This window comes from Mixophyes fleayi, chromosome 12 (assembly GCF_038048845.1).
Source record: "Mixophyes fleayi isolate aMixFle1 chromosome 12, aMixFle1.hap1, whole genome shotgun sequence".
Taxonomy (NCBI): domain Eukaryota; kingdom Metazoa; phylum Chordata; class Amphibia; order Anura; family Limnodynastidae; genus Mixophyes; species Mixophyes fleayi.
This window is the reverse complement of record NC_134413.1, coordinates 83885311-83908998: the sequence shown is the minus strand read 5'-3', so window position 1 is coordinate 83908998 and position 23688 is coordinate 83885311. Positions and strand designations below refer to the sequence as shown.

At 43.7% G+C, this 23688-nt stretch overlaps 2 protein-coding genes and 1 long non-coding RNA gene across 3 annotated transcripts in view; 1 reads left to right on the top strand and 2 right to left on the bottom strand.

The window, feature by feature from the left end:
- LOC142108954 (unconventional myosin-Ie-like) overlaps positions 1–1598 on the bottom strand; it is a 7897-nt gene extending 6299 nt beyond the window's left edge. The window contains 1 exon segment of the mRNA XM_075192925.1: positions 1466–1598. Within this exon segment, the coding sequence (XP_075049026.1) occupies positions 1466–1598 (133 nt within the window).
- Positions 1599–6062: 4464 nt separating this feature from the next.
- Positions 6063–23381, top strand: LOC142108611 (uncharacterized). The gene is made up of 3 exons (XR_012680184.1): positions 6063–6523; positions 20939–21124; positions 21983–23381. It is a non-coding gene; the product is annotated as an uncharacterized LOC142108611 (long non-coding RNA).
- On the bottom strand, positions 7194–13642 carry PMVK (phosphomevalonate kinase). The gene is made up of 5 exons (XM_075192397.1): positions 13534–13642; positions 9312–9375; positions 8797–8949; positions 7989–8118; positions 7194–7892 (listed from the first exon to the last, which is right to left on the bottom strand). The coding sequence occupies exons 1-5, from the start codon at positions 13614–13616 to the stop codon at positions 7786–7788; spliced, it is 537 nt and encodes a 178-aa protein (XP_075048498.1). The 5' UTR covers positions 13617–13642; the 3' UTR covers positions 7194–7785.
- Positions 23382–23688: the final 307 nt, after the last annotated feature.

The following is a 23688-nucleotide window of genomic DNA, read 5'->3' as shown; positions in this document are numbered from 1 at the left end:
CCCTCCCACACCCACCATCCCCCACCCACTCCCCACCAACCCCCACCCTCGACTCCACCACCACCCACCACACCCCACCCCATCCACACCCCCAACACCCCCACCTCCCACCCACCACCCCACCACCACCCACCACCCTCCCACCCCACCCACACCACCCTCACCCACACACCCCTCCACCACCCTCCCTAACCCCACCACCTCCACCCACCTCACCCTCCTCCACCCTCCCACCCTCATCCACCACCACCCACTCACCCCACCTCCTCCACCCAAACGCCCTCCACCACCCACCCACTCACCACCATCCTCCCCCAACCCTCACCTCCATCCCACCACCCACACCCCACCTCCCACCAACCCACTCTCCCACCTCACCAACCCTCACTCCTCCACCACCATCCTACACCACACCCCTACCCTACTCACCACCACCCCCATCCCACTCCCCTCATCCTCTCCTCCCTATCCCCTCAACCAGCCACACTATCTTCCTCAACCTCCATCAATATACACCTCCTCAGCACCTCCCTCATCACCACCTCACCACCACACACCCTCACCACCTCCTACCTCTCTCTCCACACCACCACCACACACTCACCTCAACCTCCATCATTATCCCCTCATCCACCACCACGAAACCCTCATCCCCACCATCATCTCCTCATCCCTCATCCAAACCCCCTCACCCTCCACCATTATTCCCTCACCCTCCATCACTATCCCCTCACCCTCCACCAAACCCCACACCCTCCATCACTCTCCCCTAATCCCCTTCACATACCTCATCCACCATCTCTATCCCCTCCACCTCCATCATTATCACCTCATCCCTCATCACTATCCCCTCATCCTCCATCACTATCCCCTCATCCTCCATCACTATCTCCTCCATCCTCCATCACTATCCCCTCAGCCTCCATCACTATCCCCTCATCCTCCACCACTATCCCCTCACCCTCCATCACTATCCCCTCATCCTCCATCACTATCTCCTCATCCTCCATCACTATCTCCTCATCCTCCACCACTATCTCCTCATCCTCCATCACTATCCCCTCATCCTCCATCACTATCCCCACATCCTCCACCATTATCCCCTCTCCCTCCATCACTATCCCCTCACCCTCCACCACTATCCCCTCACCCTCCATCACTATCCCCTCATCCTCCATCATTATCTCCTCATCCCTCATCACTATCTCCTCATCCTCCATCACTATCCCCTCATCCTCCATCACTATCCCCTCATCCTCCATCACTATCCCCTCATCCTCCATCACTATCCCCTCATCCTCCATCATTATCTCCTCATCCCTCATCACTATCTCCTCATCCTCCATCACTATCCCCTCATCCTCCATCACTTATCCCCTCACCCTCCATCACTATCTCCTCACCCTCCACCATTATCCCCTCACCCTCCACCACTATCTCCTCACCCTCCATCACTATCCCTCACCCTCCATCACTATCCCCTCATCCTCCATCACTATCTCCTCATCCTCCTTCACTATCTCCTCACCCTCCATCACTATCCCCTCACCCTCCATCACTATACCCTCACCCTCCATCACTATCTCCTCATCCTCCATCACTATCTCCTCATCCTCCATCACTATATCCCTCATCCTCCATCACTATCTCCTCATCCTCCATCACTATCCCCTCATCCTCCATCACTATCTCCTCATCCTCCATCACTATCTCCTCATCCTCCACCACAATCTCCTCATCCTCCATCACTATCCCCTCATCCTCCATCACTATCCCCTCATCCTCCACCATTATTCCCTCACCCTCCATCACTATCCCCTACATCCTCCACCACTATCCCTCACCCTCCATCACTATTCCCCTCATCCTCCATCACTATCCCCTCATCCTCCATCACTAATCTCCTCATCCTCCTTCACTATCCCCTCATCCTTCCATCACTATCCCCTCATCCTCCATCACTATCCCCTCATCCTCCATCACTAGCCCCTCACTCCATCACTATCCCCTCATTCTCCATCACTATCCCCTCATTCCTCCACCACTATCCCCTCATCCTCCATCACTATCCCTCATCCCCCATCACTATCCCCTCATCCCCCATCACTATCCCCTCATCCTCCATCACTATCCCCTCATCCTCCATCACTATCCCCTCATCCTCCATCACTATCCCCTCATCCTCCATCACTATCCCCTCATCCTCCACCACTATCCCCTCATCCTCCACCACTATCCCCTCAATCCCCATCCATCACTATCTCCTCATCCTCCATCACTATCCCCTCATCCTCCATCACTATCCCCTCATCCCCCATCACTGTCTCCTCATCCTCCATCACTATCCCCTCATCCTCCATCACTAATCCCCCTCATCCCCCCATCACTATCCCCTCATCCTCCATCACTATCCCCTCATCCTCCATCACTATCTCCTCATCCTCCATCACTATCCCCTCATCCTCCACCATTATCTCCTCATCCCCCATCACTATCTCATCCCCCATCACTATCCCCTCATCCCCCATCATCTATCCCCTCATCCCCCATCACTATCCCCTCATCCTCCATCACTATCCCCTCATCCTCCACCATTATCCTCCTCATCCTCCATCACTATCCCCTCATCCTCCATCACTATCCCCTCATCCTCCATCACTATCTCCTCATCCTCCATCACTATCTCCTCATCCTCCATCACTATCCCCTCATCCTCTCATCACTATCCCCTCATCCTCCATCACTATCTCCTCATCCTCCATCACTATCTCCTCATCCCTCATCACTATCTCCTCATCCTCCATCACTATCCCCTCATCCTCCATCACTATCCTCCTCAACCTCCATCACTATCTCCTCATCCTCCACCACTATCCCCTCATCCTCCATCATTATCCCCTCATCCTCCACCACTATCCCCTCATCCTCCACCATTATTCCCTCACCCTCCATCACTATCCCCTCATCCTCCACCACTATCCCCTCATCCTCCACCATTATTCCTCACCCTCCATCACTATCCCCTCACCCTCCATCACTATCCCCTCACCCTCCATCACCTCCATCACTATCCCCTCATCCTCCATCACTATCCCCTCATCCTCCATCACTATCTCCTCATCCCTCATCACTATCCTCCTCATCCTCCATCACTATCCCCACAACCTCCATCACTATCCCCTCATCCTCCATCACTATCCCCTCATCCTCCATCACTATCTCCTCATCCTCCATCACTATCCCCTCATCCTCCACCACTATCCCTCATCCTCCACCACTATCCCCTCACCCTCCATCACTATCCCCTCATCCTCCATCACTATCCCCTCATCCTCCACCATTATTCCCTCACCTCCATCCACTATCCCCTCACCCTCCACCCACTATCCCCTCACCCTCCATCACTATCCCCTCATCCTCCATCACTATCCCCTCACCCTCCATCACTATCCCCTCATCCTCCATCACTATTCCCTCATCCTCCATCACTATCCCCTCATCCCCCATCACTATCCCCTCATCCCCCATCACTATCCCCTCATCCCCCATCACTATCCCCCTCATCCTCCATCACTATCCCCTCATCCTCCACCATTATCCCCTCATCCTCCATCACTAACCCCTCATCCTCCATCACTATCCCCTCATCCTCCATCACTATCTCCTCATCCTCCATCACTATCCCCCTCATCCTCCACCATTATCTCCTCATCCCCCATCACTATCTCCTCACCCCCATCACTATCCCCTCATCCCCCATCACTATCCCCTCATCCTCCATCACTATCCCCTCATCCTCCACCATTATCCCCCTCATCCTCCATCACTATCCCCCATCCACCATCACTATCCCCTCATCCTCCATCACTATCCCCTCATCCTCCATCACTATCCCCTCATCCTCCATCACTATCTCCTCATCCTCCACCACTATCCCCTCATCCTCCATCACTATCTCCTCATCCTCCATCACTATCTCCTCATCCACCATCACTATCCCCTCATCCTCCACCATTATCTCCTCATCCCCCATCACTATCCCCTCACCCTCCATCACTATCCCCTCATCCTCCATCACTATCTCCTCATCCTCCATCACTATCTCCTCATCCCTCCATCACTATCTCCTCATCCTCCATCACTATCCCCTCATCCTCCATCACTATCCCCTCCCTCCATCACAATCTCCTCATCCTCCATCATTATCTCCTCATCCCTCATCACTATCTCCTCATCCTCCATCACTATCCCCTCATCCTCCACCACTATCTCCTCATCCTCCACCATTATCCCCTCATCCTCCATCATTATCCCCTCATCCTCCACCACTATCCCTCACCCTCCACATTATTCCCTCACCCTCCATCACTATCCCCTCACCCTCCACCACTATCCCCTCACCCTCCCTCACTATCCCCTCATCCTCCATCACTATCCCCTCATCCTCCATCACTATCCCCTCATCCTCCATCATTATCTCCTCATCCCCTCATCACTATCCCCTCATCCTCCATCACTATCCCCTCATCCTCCATCACTATCTCCTCATCCTCCATCACTATCCCTTCATCCTCCATCACTATCCCCTCATCCTCCACCACTATCCCCCTCACCCTCCATCACTATCCCCTCCATCCTCCATCACTATCTCCTCATCCTCCATCACTATCTCCTCATCCTCCACCACTATCTCCTCATCCTCCATCACTATCCCCTCATCCTCCATCACTATCCCCTCATCCTCCACCATTATTCCCTCACCCTCCATCACTATCCCCTCATCCTCCACCACTATCCCCTCAAAACAAAGACCCACATCAACATACACCACCAACAACTCCATCCCCCCCTCCATCACTATCCCTCATCCCTCCATCATAATCTCCTCAACCCTCACCTCAATCCCTCATCCCCATCACTCCCCTCACCTCCATCCACATCCCCTCATCCTCCATCACTATCCCCCTCATCCTCCATCACTCATCCCCCTCATCCACCATCATTATCTCCTCATCCTCATCACTATCTCCTCATCCTCCATCACTATCCCCCTCATCCCTCCATCACTATCCCCTCATCCTCCATCACTATCTCCTCACCCTCCACCATATCCCCTCACCCCTCCACCACTATCTCCTCACCCTCCTATCACTATCCCCTCACCCTCACTCCACTATCCCCTCATCCACCATCACCTCTCTCCCTCATCCTCCATCACTATCTCCTCACCCTCCATCACTATCCCCTCACCCTCCATCACTATACCCTCACCCTCCATCACTATCTCCTCATCCTCCATCACTATCTCCTCATCCTCCATCACCTATACCCTCATCCTCCATCACTATCTCCTCATCCTCCATCACTATCCCCTCATCCTCCATCACTATCTCTCATCCTCCATCACTATCTCCTCATCCTCCACCACTATCTCCTCATCCTCCATCACTATCCCCTCATCCTCCATCACTATCCCCTCATCCTCCACCATTATTCCCTCACCCTCCATCACTATCCCCTCATCCTCCACCACTATCCCCCTCACCCTCCATCACTATCCCCTCATCCTCCATCACTATCCCCTCATCCTCCATCACTATCTCCTCATCCTCCATCACTATCTCCTCATCCTCCATCACTATCTCCTCATCCTCCATCACTATACCCTCATCCTCCATCACTATCTCCTCATCCTCCATCACTATCCCCTCACCCTCCATCACTATACCCTCACCCTCCATCACTATCTCCTCATCCTCCATCACTATCTCCTCATCCTCCATCACTATCTCCTCATCCTCCATCACTATCTCCTCATCCTCCATCACTATCCCCTCATCCCCCATCACTATCTCCTCATCACCCATCACTATCCCCTCATCCCCCATCACTATCTCCTCATCCCCCATCACTATCCCCTCATCCCCCATCACTATCCCCTCATCCCCCATCACTATCCCCCTCATCCTCCATCACTATCTTCTCATCCTCCATCACTATCTTCTCATCCTCCATCACTATCCCTCATCCTCCATCACAATCCCCTCATCCTCCCCATCACTTTCTCGTCATCCTCCATCACTGTCTCCTCATCCCTCCATCACTGTCTCCTCATCCTCCATCACTATCCCCTCATCCTCCACCACTATCCCCTCATCCTTCACCATTATCTCCTCATCCTCCATCACTATCTCCTCATCCTCCATCACTATCCCCTCATCCTCCATCACTATCTCCTCATCCTCCATCACTATCCCCTCATCCCCCATCACTATCCCCTCATCCTCCATCATTATCTCCTCATCCTCCATCACTGTCCCCTTGTTGCCAACCAATATCCCCTTGGCTCCCACCACCGTCCCCTCAATCCTTCATATATCATATCTGAGCTACTGTGAGGTTGTACCGAAGGCAGTATGTAGGTAGAGCAGCGTGGTGGCCCCAGTTACAAGTTACACAAAAATTAAGAAGAGAGGGAGCTGTGAGAAGGGAGTTGGACGGCGCAAAAGTAGCAACCAAACAGGTGAGGTGGGCTGCGCTGAGACAGCAGAGTGGACATATGGGCTGCACGGAGGCAGTGGTGAGAGAGGACGGGTGTATGGTGGCAGTGGTGAGAGGGAGGACAGCAGCATAGCTGTAGTTGTGTTCATCAGGGAGGCTGTGTTTAAGGATAAGAGTATGACTTTAACCCTGTGCTTACTTATTACCATTCACTAATTCAGGCTTGTGGGTTTTCACATTTTAAACCTAAAGGCCCAGTACCCTAAGGCTTTGTCATCATTTTTGTAGAAGTCTTAAAAACACATTTCATGCGCGTTTGTTACTAGCGAGTTCACTCTAGGCGCTGTGCATAAAACAAGCTGTGTAACACTAAGAGCTATCAGAGTAACGCTAGTAACAGCTGTAGTATGCATAGTGACACAACAAAATGATTCTAGCGTCATACCACATGCGAATAACAGCAGTCGGAACGTCGTCATGTGCAACAGGTCGATCTGCAGCTCCGAAATTTGATAGAGACGGGAATCCTGGGACATTGCTCGGGACAGAGACCGTCCAGCCCAACGTAGCAATCTATTAGCAACTCAACATTGTAGAATCATTAACCAAATCAGAACACCGCTCAATTATACGGTAAAGACGTGTTCTCATGGCTACAATTATAATGTCCAGACAGAAGAAGCCAATTTACCTTCAGTTTAAAATTATGTTTAATACAAATGAAGGTTTAGTAATAAGTATTTGCACCCCACACTACATTATATGTCCAAGATTTGTGGCTGGATAACACATAGAAGCCATCTCTTATTTGCGTAGCTGAAAGTCAATAGCGGCAGCACCGGACTCAGGAACTATGTGTACAAGGGAAAATTGTATTTTCTACTCATATTAGGCTGTTATTTATAAGAACTTTGGATATAAATCTTACAATTACAATAATTACAGTACTCATATCCCATTTGAAGATTCATGCTGCACAGATGGAAATCCAGAACAAGACTTCTCACAGATTTGTTTTCCTGTCAAGCTCAGACACCAAACATACAATCAGTCTTAATTATGCCAGTTCAGGATAACTCTAGGAATTATGGAAAGACTATCCTGACATAGGAAACACAAATGGTGACCATACATCTTGGTCTACAGCCAAGCTTCAGATCAACAAGCCGTCACTGAGACTTGTCCTCTGCTGTGAGACGGGCAGCACTGACGTACGGTGACCTATTGGGGGAGTTATTCAGCCCCCTCACACTTGTAGGGTCAACTTGCAGTGAATAAAATCCTTCAATTCTCTAGCTGCTCCAGCAATTCATCACCCCCGTCATTTGTGATGGTGCAGTCGAAAGTCACGCCATTGTCAAGGCCACACTCAGATTCGGCATCGTCCACCTCTGGAATTAAAGACACCGGGTTACAGGTTCGATAACTGCTGCTGGAAATGGAGGGAAGTAAGAAGTAAACAAAGTATCTCCGTCAACTGAACTCACCTGGGGTGTACACCCATCCTCTGCTCCTCCGGGTCTCCTCTGAAGCCACCACACGGACTGTGTGCGTCACCGCGCCGTAAGACGTTAGGAACCAGTCCACATCTGATTTGCGCCGAGTGTCGCTGACGATCTGAAGGACAAGAGAACGATCAAAGATATATCCGTTTTAAAAATGTGCTGCAAAATCGAGTTGTATGTAAGAGTTCGGTCTAATTATATGTCTCACTGCGTCGTTACATGTGAAGAAGGTAACACAAACCTCTGCGCGTACAAACAGGACATATTCTTGCATGTTTTAGTGCACAATTACTATTTATTTACTGAACAAAAAATACCCAGAGGGAATACGACATGTGCAAAAGTGTTCAAGTTTTCATTTAATAAAGAGATATTATAGTATAACCTGAAAGATACAATCTAAGGGTTAGTCTACATATATGTGACTGATCGTGAGTGAGGACCTGATCTCAGGAGCTTAAACCTAGTGACCTCACTAATGGGCTCATCCCTACCAGAGGCACTGTTCTCAGGAGTCCATAATCTAGAGACATCGTCAATGCTCTGCCCACAAGAGCTTACAATTTACAGTGTGACTGAGGACTTTAAGACAAATGACTGCTACAAAGGAGAAGGCTATAAAAAAGATATCTAAACTTCCAACTTGGCATCTCCACTGTCGGAGACATCAGTAAGAAATGGAGGTTACGGAGAACTGTCTGGACAAGATCTGGAAGATCCAGAGAAATATCGGGAGAATTGCAGAACCCACATCTGGTAAAATACTTCAGATCCTCAAATCCTCTCGTACCCACAATGGCTGGGTCAGGTCCTCCACGATCAGTCTGCAGAAGAATCCAGGGTCTGCGTTTCTCTTCTCCTCCCCCCAGCGGATCATGTCCGCCCTGTAGACCTCTTTATATTCACTGGCATCCAGGAGGCGATCATAATTCAGACTGTGCTCCTATAGAAGAGGGGAACATATAGAATGTACATCCAGTAAGTACAGCTGAACCCAGTGCACAGAATAAATAGAATAGTATGAAGATCCCAGCAGTATAATTAACAGTAAGGAAGGAAACAACTATGGAACCCAACATAGGAGACCCGGAGGACAAGTTCCACCCACGGGGTCCCTCAGCTTGGATGTATGATTATTTTGCATACAGCTCTTAAGGACAGAAGATACCTGTAATGATAGGACAGGATCTTGGTGGACGTTGTGAATGATAGCGTTGAGGGGTTGTACACATTATATCAGCAGTTTTACATGATAACATCTGATACAATGAGCAACAGTATTATTCCGATAGAAGCACCACTCACTTGGGCGAACTGCTTCTTCAGAGGCCCGGACAGGCGCAGGATAGCGCAGGTGTTGTGGCCCAAACTGGAAGACATAAATATGAGTGGGTCACCGATCCTCCTCTGCCTGAGTGCCCATCCCACATTCATCCCCCATCCCAAATCTGTAACCCTCATATCACTGCTCAAACCCCCACGTAATCTCTTCACTCACACTGCGAACCCCCCATCACCCCCAGTACCCTCACTCACTCTGTACCCCCGTCACCCCCCTAGTACCCTCACTCACTCTGCACCTCCAGTAATGCCCTCACTCACCCTGCACCCCCAGTAATGCCCTCACTCACCCTGCACCCCCAGTAATGCCCTCACTCACCCTGCACCCCCAGTAATGCCCTCACTCACCCTGCACCCCCAGTAATGCCCTCACTAACCCTGCACCCCCCAGTAATACCCTCACTCACTCTGCACCCCCAGCAATACCCTCACTCACTCTGCACCCCCAGTAATACTCTCACTCACCCTGCACCCCAGTAATGCCCTCACTCACCCTGCACCCCCAGTAATGCCCTCACTCACTCTGCACCCCCAGTAATGCCCTCACTCACTCTGCACCCCAATACTCTCACTCACTCTGCACCCCCAGTAATACTCTCACTCACTCTGCACACCCCAGCAATACTCTCACTCACTCTGCACCCCCAGTAATACTCACACTCACTCTGCACCCCCAGTAATACTCTCACTCACTCTGCACCCCCAGTAATACTCTCACTCACTCTGCACCCCCCAGCAATACTCTCACTCACTCTGCACCCCCAGTAATGTCCTCACTCACCCTGCACCCCCCAGCAATACTCTCACTCACTCTGCACCCCCCAGTAATGCCCTCACTCACTCTGCACCCCCCAGTAATACTCTCACTCACTCTGCACCCTGCAGTAAATACCCTCACTCACTCTGCACCCCCCAGCAATACTCTCACTCACTCTGCACCCCCCAGCAATACTCTCACTCACTCTACACCCCCAGTAATACTCTCACTCACTCTGCACCCCCAGTAATACTCTCACTCACTCTGCACCCCCAGTAATACTCTCACTCACTCTGCATCCCCAGTAATACTCTCACTCACTCTGCACCCCCAGTAATACTCTCACTCTGCACCCCCCCCCCCAGTAATACTCTCACTCACTCTGCACCCCCAGCAATACTCTCACTCACTCTGCACCCCGCAGTAATACCCTCACTCACTCTGCACCCCCCAGTAATACTCTCTCACTCTGCACCCCGCAGTAATGCCCTCACTCACTCTGCACCCCCAGTAATACTCTCACTCACTCTGCACCCTGCAGTAATACCCTCACTCACTCTGCACACCCCAGCAATACTCTCACTCACTCTGCACCCCCAGCAATACTCTCACTCACTCTGCACCCCGCAGTAATACCCTCACTCACTCTGCACCCCCCAGTAATACTCTCACTCACTCGTGCACCCCGCAGTAATGCCCTCACTCACTCTGCACCCCCAGTAATACTCTCACTCACTCTGCAACCCTGCAGTAATACCCTCACTCACTCTGCACACCCCAGCAATACTCTCACTCACTCTGCACCCCCAGTAATACTCTCACTCACTCTGCACCCCCAGTAATACTCTCACTTACTCTGCACCCCGCAGTAATACCCTCACTCACTCTGCACACCCCAGTAATACTCTCACTTCACTCTGCACCCCCAGTAATACTCTCACTTACTCTGCACCCTGCAGTAATACCCTCACTCACTCTGCACCACCAGTAATACTCTCACTCACTCTGCACCCCCAGTAATACCCTCACTCTGCACCCCCCAGCAAATACTCTCACTCACTCTGCACCCCCCAGTAATACTCTCACTCACTCTGCACCCCCAGTAATACCCTCACTCACTCTGCACCCCCCAGCAATAATCTCACTCACTCTGCACCCCCCCCAGTGATACTCTCATTCACTCTGCACCCCCAGCAATATTCTCACTCACTCTGCACCCCGCAGTAATACCCTCACTCACTCTGCACCCCCAGTAATACTCTCACTCACTCTGCACCCCGCAGTAATACCCTCACTCACTCTGAACCCCCAGTAATACCCTCACATACTCTGCACCCCCAGTAATACCCTCACATACTCTGCACCCCCAGTAATACTCTCACTCACTCTGCACCCCGCAGTAATACCCTCACTCACTCTGCACCCCCAGTAATACCCTCACATACTCTGCACCCCAGTAATACTCTCACTCACTCTGCACCCCCAGTAATACTCTCACTCACTCTGCACCACCAGTAATACTCTCACTCACTCTGCACCCCCAGTAATACCCTCACTCACTCTGCACCCCCAGTAATACCCTCACTCACTCTGCACCCCCAGTAATACCCTCACTCTGCACCCCCCAGCAATACTCTCACTCACTCTGCACCCCAGTAATACTCTCTCACTCTGCACCCCCAGTAATACCCTCACTCTGCACCCCCCAGTAATACTCTCACTCACCCTGGACCCCCAGTAATGCCCTCACTCACTCTGCACCCCAGTAATACTCTCACTCACTCTGCACCCCCCAGCAATACTCTCACTCACCCTGCACCCCAGTAATGCCCTCACTCACTCTGCACCCCCAGTAATACTCTCACTCACTCTGCACCCTGCAGTAATACCCTCACTCACTCTGCACCCCCCAGCAATACTCTCACTCACTCTGCACCCCCAGTAATACTCTCACTCACTCTGCACCCCCCAGCAATACTCTCACTCACTCTGCACCCCAGTAATACTCTCACTCACTCTGCACCCCCAGTAATACTCTCACTCACTCTGCACCCCCAGTAATACTCTCACTCACTCTGCACCCCCAGTAATACTCTCACTCACTCTGCATCCCCAGTAATACTCTCACCTCACTCTGCACCCCCAGTAATACTCTCACTCACTCTGCACCCTGCAGTAATACCCTCACTCACTTCTGCACCCCCCAGCAATACTCTCACTCACCCTGCACCCCCAGTAATGCCCTCACTCACTCTGCACCCCCAGTAATACTCACTCACTCTGCACCCTGCAGTAATACCCTCACTCACCTCTGCACCCCCAGTAATACTCTCACTCACTCTGCACCCCCCAGCAATACTCTCACTCACTCTGCACCCCAGTAATACTCTCACTCACTCTGCACCCCCAGTAATACTCTCACTCACTCTGCACCCCCCAGCAATACTCTCACTCACTCTGCACCCCCAGTAATACTCTCACTCACTCTGCACCCCCAGTAATACTCTCACTCACTCTGCACCCCCAGTAATACTCTCACTCACTCTGCACCCCCAGTAATACTCTCACTCACTCTGCACCCCCAGTAATACTCTCACTCACTCTGCACCCCCAGTAATACTCACTCACTCTGCACCCCAGTAATACCCTCACTCTGCACCCCCCCAGTAATACTCTCACCCCTTCTGCACCCCCCAGTAATACTCTCACTCACTCTGCACCCCCAGTAATACCCTCACTCACTCTGCACCCCCAGCAATACTCTCACTCACTCTGCACCCCCCCAGTAATACTCTCACTCACTCTGCACCCCCAGTAATACTCTCACTCACTCTGCACCCCCAGTAATACCTCTCACTCACTCTGCACCGCCCAGTAATACCCTCACTCTGCACCCCCAGTAATACTCTCACTCACTCTGCACCCCCCAGTAATACTCTCACTCACTCTGCACCCCCAGTAATACTCTCACTCACTCTGCACCCCCAGTAATACCCTCACTCTGCACCCCCAGCAATACTCTCACTCACTCTGCACCCCCAGTAATACTCTCACTCACTCTGCACCCCCAGTAATACTCTCACTCACTCTGCACCCCCAGTAATACCCTCACTCTGCACCCCAGCAATACTCTCACTCACTCTGCACCCCCAGTAATACTCTCACTCACTCTGCACCCCCCAGTAATACTCTCACTCACTCTGCACCCCCAGTAATACTCTCACTCACTCTGCACCCCCCAGTAATACTCTCACTCACCCTGCACCCCCAGTAATACCCCCTCACATACTCTGCACCCCCAGTAATACCCTCACTCACTCTGCACCCCCCAGTAATACTCTCACTCTGCACCCCCCCCCAGTTATACCCTCACTCACTCTCCGAGCCCCCAGTTATACCCTCACTCACTCTCCGAGCCCCCACCCTCACCTCTCCCGCAGCCGCTCGGTGATAAAGTCTTTCCCGGATTTCCTCTTCCCGCTGAACAGCAGAATCACCCGAGGACCGTCCATCACTGCCCCGCCCCCTGCCGTCCGGCCCCGCCCATCTCTGCTCCATAGCAACAGGACCCGCCCATCTCCTCACTGTCACCCCACAGCCTGACCAATGTCTGTGTATAATGTATATATAATGTGTATATCACTTGCTGTACTGTATATAATGTATATATAATGTGTATATCACCTGCTGTACTGTATATAATGTATATATGTGTATATCACCTGCTGCACTGTATATAATATATATATATAATGTGTATATCACTTGCTGTACTGTATATAATGTATATATGTGCATATCACCTGCTGTACTGTATATAATATATATATAATGTGTGTATCACTTGCTGTACTGTATATAATATATATATAATGTGTATATCACTTGCTGTACTGTATATAATGTATATATGTGTGTATATCATCTGCTGCACTGTATATATGTGTATATCACCTGCTGTACTGTATATAATATATATATATATGTGTATATCACCTGCTGCATTGTATATATGTGTATATCACCTGCTGCACTGTATATAATGTATATATGTGTATATCACCTGCTGTACTGTATATAATATATATAATGTGTATATCACTTGCTGTACTGTATATAATGTATATATAATGTGTATATCACCTGCTGTACTGTATATAATGTATATATGTGTGTATATCATCTGCTGCACTGTATATATGTGTATATCACCTGCTGTACTGTATATAATATATATATATGTGTATATCACCTGCTGCACTGTATATATGTGTATATCACCTGCTGCACTGTATATAATGTATATATGTGTATATCACCTGCTGTACTGTATATAATATATATAATGTGTATATCACCTGCTGCACTGTATATAATATATATATATATATATATGTGTGTATATCACCTGCTGCATTGTATATATGTGTATATCACCTGCTGCACTGTATATAATGTATATATGTGTATATCACCTGCTGTACTGTATATAATATATATAATGTGTGTATCACTTGCTGTACTGTATATAATGTATATATAATGTGTATATCACCTGCTGCACTGTATATAATGTATATATGTGTGTATATCATCTGCTGCACTGTATATAATGTATATATGTGTATATCACCTGCTGTACTGTATATAATGTATATATGTGTATATCACCTGCTGTACTGTATATAATGTATATATGACGTATATATCACCTGCTGTACTGTATATAACATATATATATATAATGTGTATATCACTTGCTGTACTGTATATAATGTATATATAATGTGTATATCACCTGCTGTACTGTATATAATATATATAATGTGTATATCACTTGCTGTACTGTATATAATGTATATATAATGTGTATATCACCTGCACTGTATATAATGTATATATGTGTATATCACCTGCTGTACTGTATATAATATATATAATGTGTATATCACTTGCTGTACTGTATATAATGTATATATAATGTGTATATCACCTGCTGCACTGTATATAATGTATATATATGTGTATATCACCTGCTGCACTGTATATAATGTATATATGTGTATATCACCTGCTGTACTGTATATAATATATATAATGTGTGTATCACTTGCTGTACTGTATATAATGTATATATAATGTGTATATCACCTGCTGCACTGTATATAATGTATATATGTGTGTATATCATCTGCTGCACTGTATATAATGTATATATGTGTATATCACCTGCTGTACTGTATATAACATATATATATATAATGTGTATATCACTTGCTGCACTGTATATAATGTATATATGTGTATATCACCTGCTGTACTGTATATAATATATATAATGTGTATATCACTTGCTGTACTGTATATAATGTATATATAATGTGTATATCACCTGCTGTACTGTATATAATATATATAATGTGTATATCACTTGCTGTACTGTATATAATGTATATATAATGTGTATATCACCTGCACTGTATATAATGTATATATGTGTATATCACCTGCTGTACTGTATATAATATATATATAATGTGTATATCACTTGCTGTACTGTATATAATGTATATATAATGTGTATATCACCTGCTGTACTGTATATAATGTATATATATGTGTATATCACCTGCTGCACTGTATATATGTGTATATCACCTGCTGTACTGTATATAATATATATAATGTGTATATCACTTGCTGTACTGTATATAATGTATATATAATGTGTATATCACCTGCTGCACTGTATATAATGTATATATGTGTGTATATCATCTGCTGCACTGTATATAATGTATATATGTGTATATCACCTGCTGTACTGTATATAATGTATATATGTGTATATCACCTGCTGCACTGTATATAATGTATATATAATGTGTATATCACCTGCTGTACTGTATATAATGTATATATGTGTATATCACCTGCTGCACTGTATATAATGTATATATGTGTATATCACCTGCTGCACTGTATATAATGTATATATGTGTATATCACCTGCTGTACTGTATATAATGTATATATAACGTTTATATCACCTGCTGTACTGTATATAACATATATATATATATATATATATATATATATATATATATATATATATATATATATATATAATGTGTATATCACTTGCTGCACTGTATATAATGTATATATGTGTATATCACCTGCTGTACTGTATATATAATGTATAGATCACCTCCTGTACTGTATATAATGTATATATCACCTCCTGTACTGTATATAATGTATATATGTGTATATCACCTGCTGTACTGTATATAATATATATATATAATGTGTATATCACCTGCTGTACTGTATATAATTTATATATAATGTCTATATCACCTGCTGTACTGTATATAATGTATATATGTGTATATCACCTGCTGTACTGTATATAATTTATATATAATGTCTATATCACCTGCTGTACTGTATATAATGTATATATGTTTATATCACCTGCTGCACTGTATATAATATATATATATGTGTGTATATCACCTGCTGCACTGTATATATGTGTATATCACCTGCTGTACTGTATATAATATATATATATAATGTGTATATCACTTACTGTACTGTATATAATGTATATATGTGTATATCACCTGCTGTACTGTATATAATAAATATAATGTGTATATCACTTGCTGTACTGTATATAATGTATATATAATGTGTATATCACCTGCTGTACTGTATATAATGTATATATGTGTATATCACCTGCTGCACTGTATATAATGTATATATGTGTATATCACCTGCTGTACTGTATATAATGTATATATAACGTATATATCACCTGCTGTACTGTATATAACATATATATATATAATGTGTATATCACTTGCTGCACTGTATATAATGTATATATGTGTATATCACCTGCTGTACTGTATATAATATATATAATGTGTATATCACTTGCTGTACTGTATATAATGTATATATAATGTGTATATCACCTGCTGTACTGTATATAATATATATGTGTATATCACTTGCTGTACTGTATATAATGTATATATAATGTGTATATCACCTGCACTGTATATAATGTATATATGTGTATATCACCTGCTGTAACTGTATATAATATATATATAATGTGTATATCACTTGCTGTACTGTATATAATGTATATATAATGTGTATATCACCTGCTGTACTGTATATAATGTATATATATGTGTATATCACCTGCTGCACTGTATATATGTGTATATCACCTGCTGCACTGTATATATGTGTATATCACCTGCTGTACTGTATATAATATATATAATGTGTATATCACTTGCTGTACTGTATATAATGTATATATAATGTGTATATCACCTGCTGCACTGTATATAATGTATATATGTGTATATCACCTGCTGTACTGTATATAATGTATATATGTGTATATCACCTGCTGCACTGTATATAATGTATATATGTGTATATCACCTGCTGCACTGTATATAATGTATATATAATGTGTATATCACCTGCTGTACTGTATATAACATATATATATATATATATATATATAATGTGTATATCACTTGCTGCACTGTATATAATGTATATATGTGTATATCACCTGCTGTACTGTATATATAATGTATAGATCACCTCCTGTACTGTATATAATGTATATATCACCTCCTGTACTGTATATAATGTATATATGTGTATATCACCTGCTGTACTGTATATAATGTATATATGTGTATATCACCTGCTGTACTGTATATAATTTATATATAATGTCTATATCACCTGCTGTACTGTATATAATGTATATATGTGTATATCACCTGCTGCACTGTATATAATATATATATATGTGTGTATATCACCTGCTGCACTGTATATATGTGTATATCACCTGCTGTACTGTATATAATATATATATATAATGTGTATATCACTTACTGTACTGTATATAATGTATATATGTGTATATCACCTGCTGCACTGTATATAATGTATATATGTGTATATCACCTGCTGTACTGTATATAATGTATATATAACGTATATATCACCTGCTGTACTGTATATAACATATATATATATAATGTGTATATCACTTGCTGCACACTGTATATAATGTATATATGTGTATATCACCTGCTGTACTGTATATAATGTATATAATGTGTATATCACTTGCTGTACTGTATATAATGTATATATAATGTGTATATCACCTGCTTTACTGTATATAATATATATAATGTGTATATCACTTGCTGTACTGTATATAATGTATATATAATGTGTATATCACCTGCTGCACTGTATATAATGTATATATGTGTATATCACCTGCTGTACTGTATATAATATATATATAATGTGTATATCACTTGCTGTACTGTATATAATGTATATATAATGTGTATATCACCTGCTGTACTGTATATAATGTATATATATGTGTATATCACCTGCTGCACTGTATATATGTGTATATCACCTGCTGCACTGTATATAATGTATATATGTGTATATCACCTGCTGTACTGTATATAATATATATAATGTGTATATCACTTGCTGTACTGTATATAATGTATATATAATGTGTATATCACCTGCTGCACTGTATATAATGTATATATGTGTGTATATCATCTGCTGCACTGTATATAATGTATATATGTGTATATCACCTGCTGTACTGTATATAATGTATATATGTGTATATCACCTGCTGCACTGTATATAATGTATATATAATGTGTATATCACCTGCTGTACTGTATATAATGTATATATGTGTATATCACCTGCTGCACTGTATATAATGTATATATGTGTATATCACCTGCTGCACTGTATATAATGTATATATGAGTATATCACCTGCTGTACTGTATATAATGTGTATATATAACGTATATATCACCTGCTGTACTGTATATAACATATATATATATATATATAATGTGTATATCACTTGCTGCACTGTATATAATGTATATATGTGTATATCACCTACTGTACTGTATATATAATGTATAGATCACCTCCTGTACTGTATATAATGTATATATCACCTCCTGTACTGTATATAATGTATATATGTGTATATCACCTGCTGTACTGTATATAATATATATATATATATATATATAATGTGTATATCACCTGCTGTACTGTATATAATTTATATATAATGTCTATATCACCTGCTGTACTGTATATAATGTATATATGTGTATATCAGCTGCTGTACTGTATATAATTTATATATAATGTCTATATCACCTGCTGTACTGTATATAATGTATATATGTGTATATCACCTGCTGCACTGTATATCATATATATATATGTGTGTGTGTATAACACCTGCTGCACTGTATATATGTGTATATCACCTGCTGTACTGTATATAATATATATAATGTGTATATCACTTACTGTACTGTATATAATGTATATATAATGTGTATATCACCTGCTGTACTGTATATAATGTGTATATATATATATATATGTGTGTATATCACCTGCTGTACTGTATATATAATGTATAGATCACCTCCTGTACTGTATATAATGTATATATCACCTCCTGTACTGTATATAATGTATATATGTGTATATCACCTGCTGTACTGTATATAATTTATATATAATGTCTATATCACCTGCTGTACTGTATATAATGTATATATGTGTATATCAGCTGCTGCACTGTATATAATTTATATATAATGTCTATATCACCTGCTGTACTGTATATAATGTATATATGTGTATATCACCTGCTGCACTGTATATAATATATATATATATGTGTGTGTATAACACCTGCTGCACTGTATATATGTGTATATCACCTGCTGTACTGTATATAATATATATAATGTGTATATCACTTACTGTACTGTATATAATGTATATATAATGTGTATATCACCTGCTGTACTGTATATAATGTGTATATATATATATATGTGTATATCACCTGCACTGTTTATAATGTATATATGTGTATATCACCTGCTGCACTGTATATAATGTATATATGTGTATATCACCTGCTGTACTGTATATAATATATATATATAATGTGTATATCACCTGCTGTACAGTATATAATGCATATATCACCTCCTGTACTGTATATAATGTATATATCACCTGCTGTACTGAATATATATATGTGTATATCACCTGCTGCACAGTATATAATGTATATATCACCTCCTGTACTGTATATAATGTATATATGTGTATATCACCTGCTGTACTGTATATAATATATATATAATGTGTATATCACCTGCTGTACTGTATATAATGTGTATATCACCTGCTGCACAGTATATAATGCATATATCACCTCCTGTACTGTATATAATGTATATATGTGTATATCACCTGCTGTACTGTATATAATATATATATATATATATATATATATATATATAATGTGTATATCACCTGCTGTACTGTATATAATGTGTATATCACCTGCTGTACTGTATATAATGCATATATCACCTGCTGCACAGTATATAATGCATATATCACCTCCTGTACTGTATATAATGTATATATGTGTATATCACCTGCTGCACTGTATATAATGTATATATCACCTGCTGTACTGTATATAATGTATATATAATGTGCATATCACCTGCTGCACTGTATATAATGTATATATCACCTGCTGTACTGCATATAATGTATATATAATGTATAGATCACCTGCTGTACTGTATATAATGTATATATCACATGCTGTACTATGTATAGTGGACTGAAAGGGCTGACGTTGGAAATGTCTCCGTTGCAGAGAATTCTGGGATTGGCCACCATCCCGCGTCTCCCGGATATCCCTATACCTGTTATATAGAATACTGTTATTACCAACGCCCCATCACCTGCTGGAAACATGATCGAGGTCACCTCTGGGCTATCACTTTTATCCATCAGCAGCTGGAAGTGGACTCTGAATGTATCATAAGTTGTACGTAGTCCGGTAAGTAGCACATAGACCACCTCACTAGTTACTGTACAGACTAATGGCACATGTCCTGTGCTACAGCACATATCCTTTACTTTTAATTTAAGTGGAATAATTCCTTGTTATATGATGTCTTTATTCCTACATGTTAATGTGTATGTGGTGCTTTCTGTAACTTAGTTTTACAATCTCGGCCTCACCTCCCTGGGAGCTCTCTCAGTATTCTTCTTATCGGTACTGTTAAGTGTCAGTCAGTGTTTAAGGACGAAGGATGGACTTTCCTAGAAATGTGCCAACACGTGTAAAGCTGGGTACACACTACAAAAATTTCAACCAACTTTTTATGCCGACCGATTTTACATGCGATCGATGTTCCGATCGCTCGGCCCATGGACTGCATACACACTAGCCTTGTTTAGGACGATAAAGGGAAGAGCGGACGTCCCTTTAGCGACTTTTTACAGCCATGTTGTCGTGAGCAATGACTGTAATTTCATACTCACTGTTGTGGATCAGTCGGAAGTTTATACACACCACACAGCGGAAACGAGATTGGAACGAAAATATTAAACGGTACAACCAAATGAGGTGATAATCGTCCATTTGGGCAGACTTTCGACCATCGTGTCACTGCACACACTGACCCCACTTTTGAACGAGCGGTCGTATGTCGGCTGATTGAGCCGATTATTGGATGAAAACTGTGTTGTGTGTACCCAGCTTAAGACAACTTCTGATTAATGATCTGATTAGAGCTGCAGAGAAAGCTATACAATACAGTTCACCCTTTTCTAAACATTACAGATTATTTGGTTAGAGTTCCACTTTATTTTGTCTCCGCATCTTCCCATTCTGTCCCTCTTCTATTGTTAGGAGTAAAACTAACCTAGAAGATAGCCAGATATCACTTCATAATTCCATACAACTATAAGACACCGGTATTCAGTACTGGGAAGTAACCACTCCACATACCATCAAGCTGCTGGCCTGGAATCGGCTAAGAAAAGGATGTGGTTTCCTTCTGTGATTTTCCTGGATGTATTGAGGTGGATATTTATTAAGACTATGAACTGAACTCTCAAGCTTGAATATTGGAAAACCTTTTTTTTTTTTATTAACCTGTAATTTGAATTCAGCCTAGTCGTGTGCATTGATGGTTAAGCTTCAGGACACCTGTGGCTTCCTGGTGGCCAATATCACCGTGAGTCACATACCAACGTTTGCAGAAGATCCCTAGCCCCATAGGGACGAGATGATACCCTGCTATCTCCAAAGAGATTAAAGTAAACATTTCTAAGCTGTCTAGAGAACTGACTACGTTAAGAATAAAGTCCATGAACCGGTCACGATCTGAGACGACTATATTGCATGAGGTCACACAATTGGAGTTAAATATAAAATGGAGAGCTGGTCATGCGGAATAATAGGAGGAGTGGGCTCCCTGACTCCACCCAGGTGATAGACCTCCAGCACATTAATCTATTCTCCATGTTACCTCAAACCTCTGAGCTGCTCATAGATTGCATACAAAGGACTAAGCACGCGTCAGATTCTTCTCAGAGGAATGTTTCATCGAGGCTTGACTCCTTCCATGTTAAGGAGAAGCTAGACCACTGCAGGACTCAGGAGGCCGCAGGATGACAAACCGTTTTCCTGATTTATCACTAGCTAACTAAAAGAAAGTCCTGTCAACCAATCCCACCAGCACACTAAAATGAGGGTGTATCATATTGTTGGGGTTTTCCAGTTGAGCTAATAGTCTCGAATAACAGCAAAGAACAAACCATCTGATTTGCTCCATTGCTGGAACATTCCTAGAAGACAAAACCTCACTGGCTGCTCCTCTTCCACTGGACTGGTATACGGTTGATTTCCTCAGGCCATTTTATTTACATGACTCCGTCATCCAAGCGGCCCAAGCCTCCGCTCCCCCTTTAAAGCGCCAGGGTTTTCTAACATGGACTGACCCCTGTCTGTGCCTTACCTTGAAGGACCTGGCTACAACCCAGCTTCCTGGAAGTAATGAACTGTGAGTTGTTCTAATATTAAGTGCCTAACTTGAATCTGAGGTGTACTGTCCTCTGCGTCTGCTCCTTGGGACCATAGCTCTTTATAAAGAGGCACAGTAGGGACAAAGCTACAATATGTGGGATGGCTGCAGCCAGTGCCGTAACTATACATTTTGGTGCCCTGGGCGAGACAGGGCACCGGCGCCCCCCATCTAAGGAGGAGGGTAGGAGGACAGAAAGAGAGAGAGATTTTAACTTACCAGAGTTTGATGCAAGTTTGTGACGCAAGTTTGTATTCCAAATGCCGAACTTCCTGTCAGTGGAACGCGCATGCGTCAAACTCTGGTAAGTTAAAATCTATTTCTTTCTTCAGCCCTTAGGCGGAATTTAAGGGCTGAAGGCAGGTAGCGGGCAGCTGCTGCGCCCCTTGGCTTTTCGCCCTGGGCGACGGCACCGCCCGCACCACCCTCGTTACGGCACTGGCTGCAGCTGATGTGCAGTAAGAACATACCGTACCCTCAGACATCGTCCAACTAAGTTCCATGTGCATTCCATATGATGTGTAGATGA

Coding starts and splice junctions, on each gene's coding strand:
- PMVK (XM_075192397.1), bottom strand. CDS start 13,616: ATGGACGGTCCTCGGGTGATTCTGCTGTTCAGCGGGAAGAGGAAATCC. Junction 8,950..9,311: donor TGAAGAAGCAGTTCGCCCAA/GTGAGTGGTGCT, acceptor CCTCTTCTATAG/GAGCACAGTCTGAATTATGA. Junction 8,119..8,796: donor ACCTGACCCAGCCATTGTGG/GTACGAGAGGAT, acceptor CTTGTCCTTCAG/ATCGTCAGCGACACTCGGCG.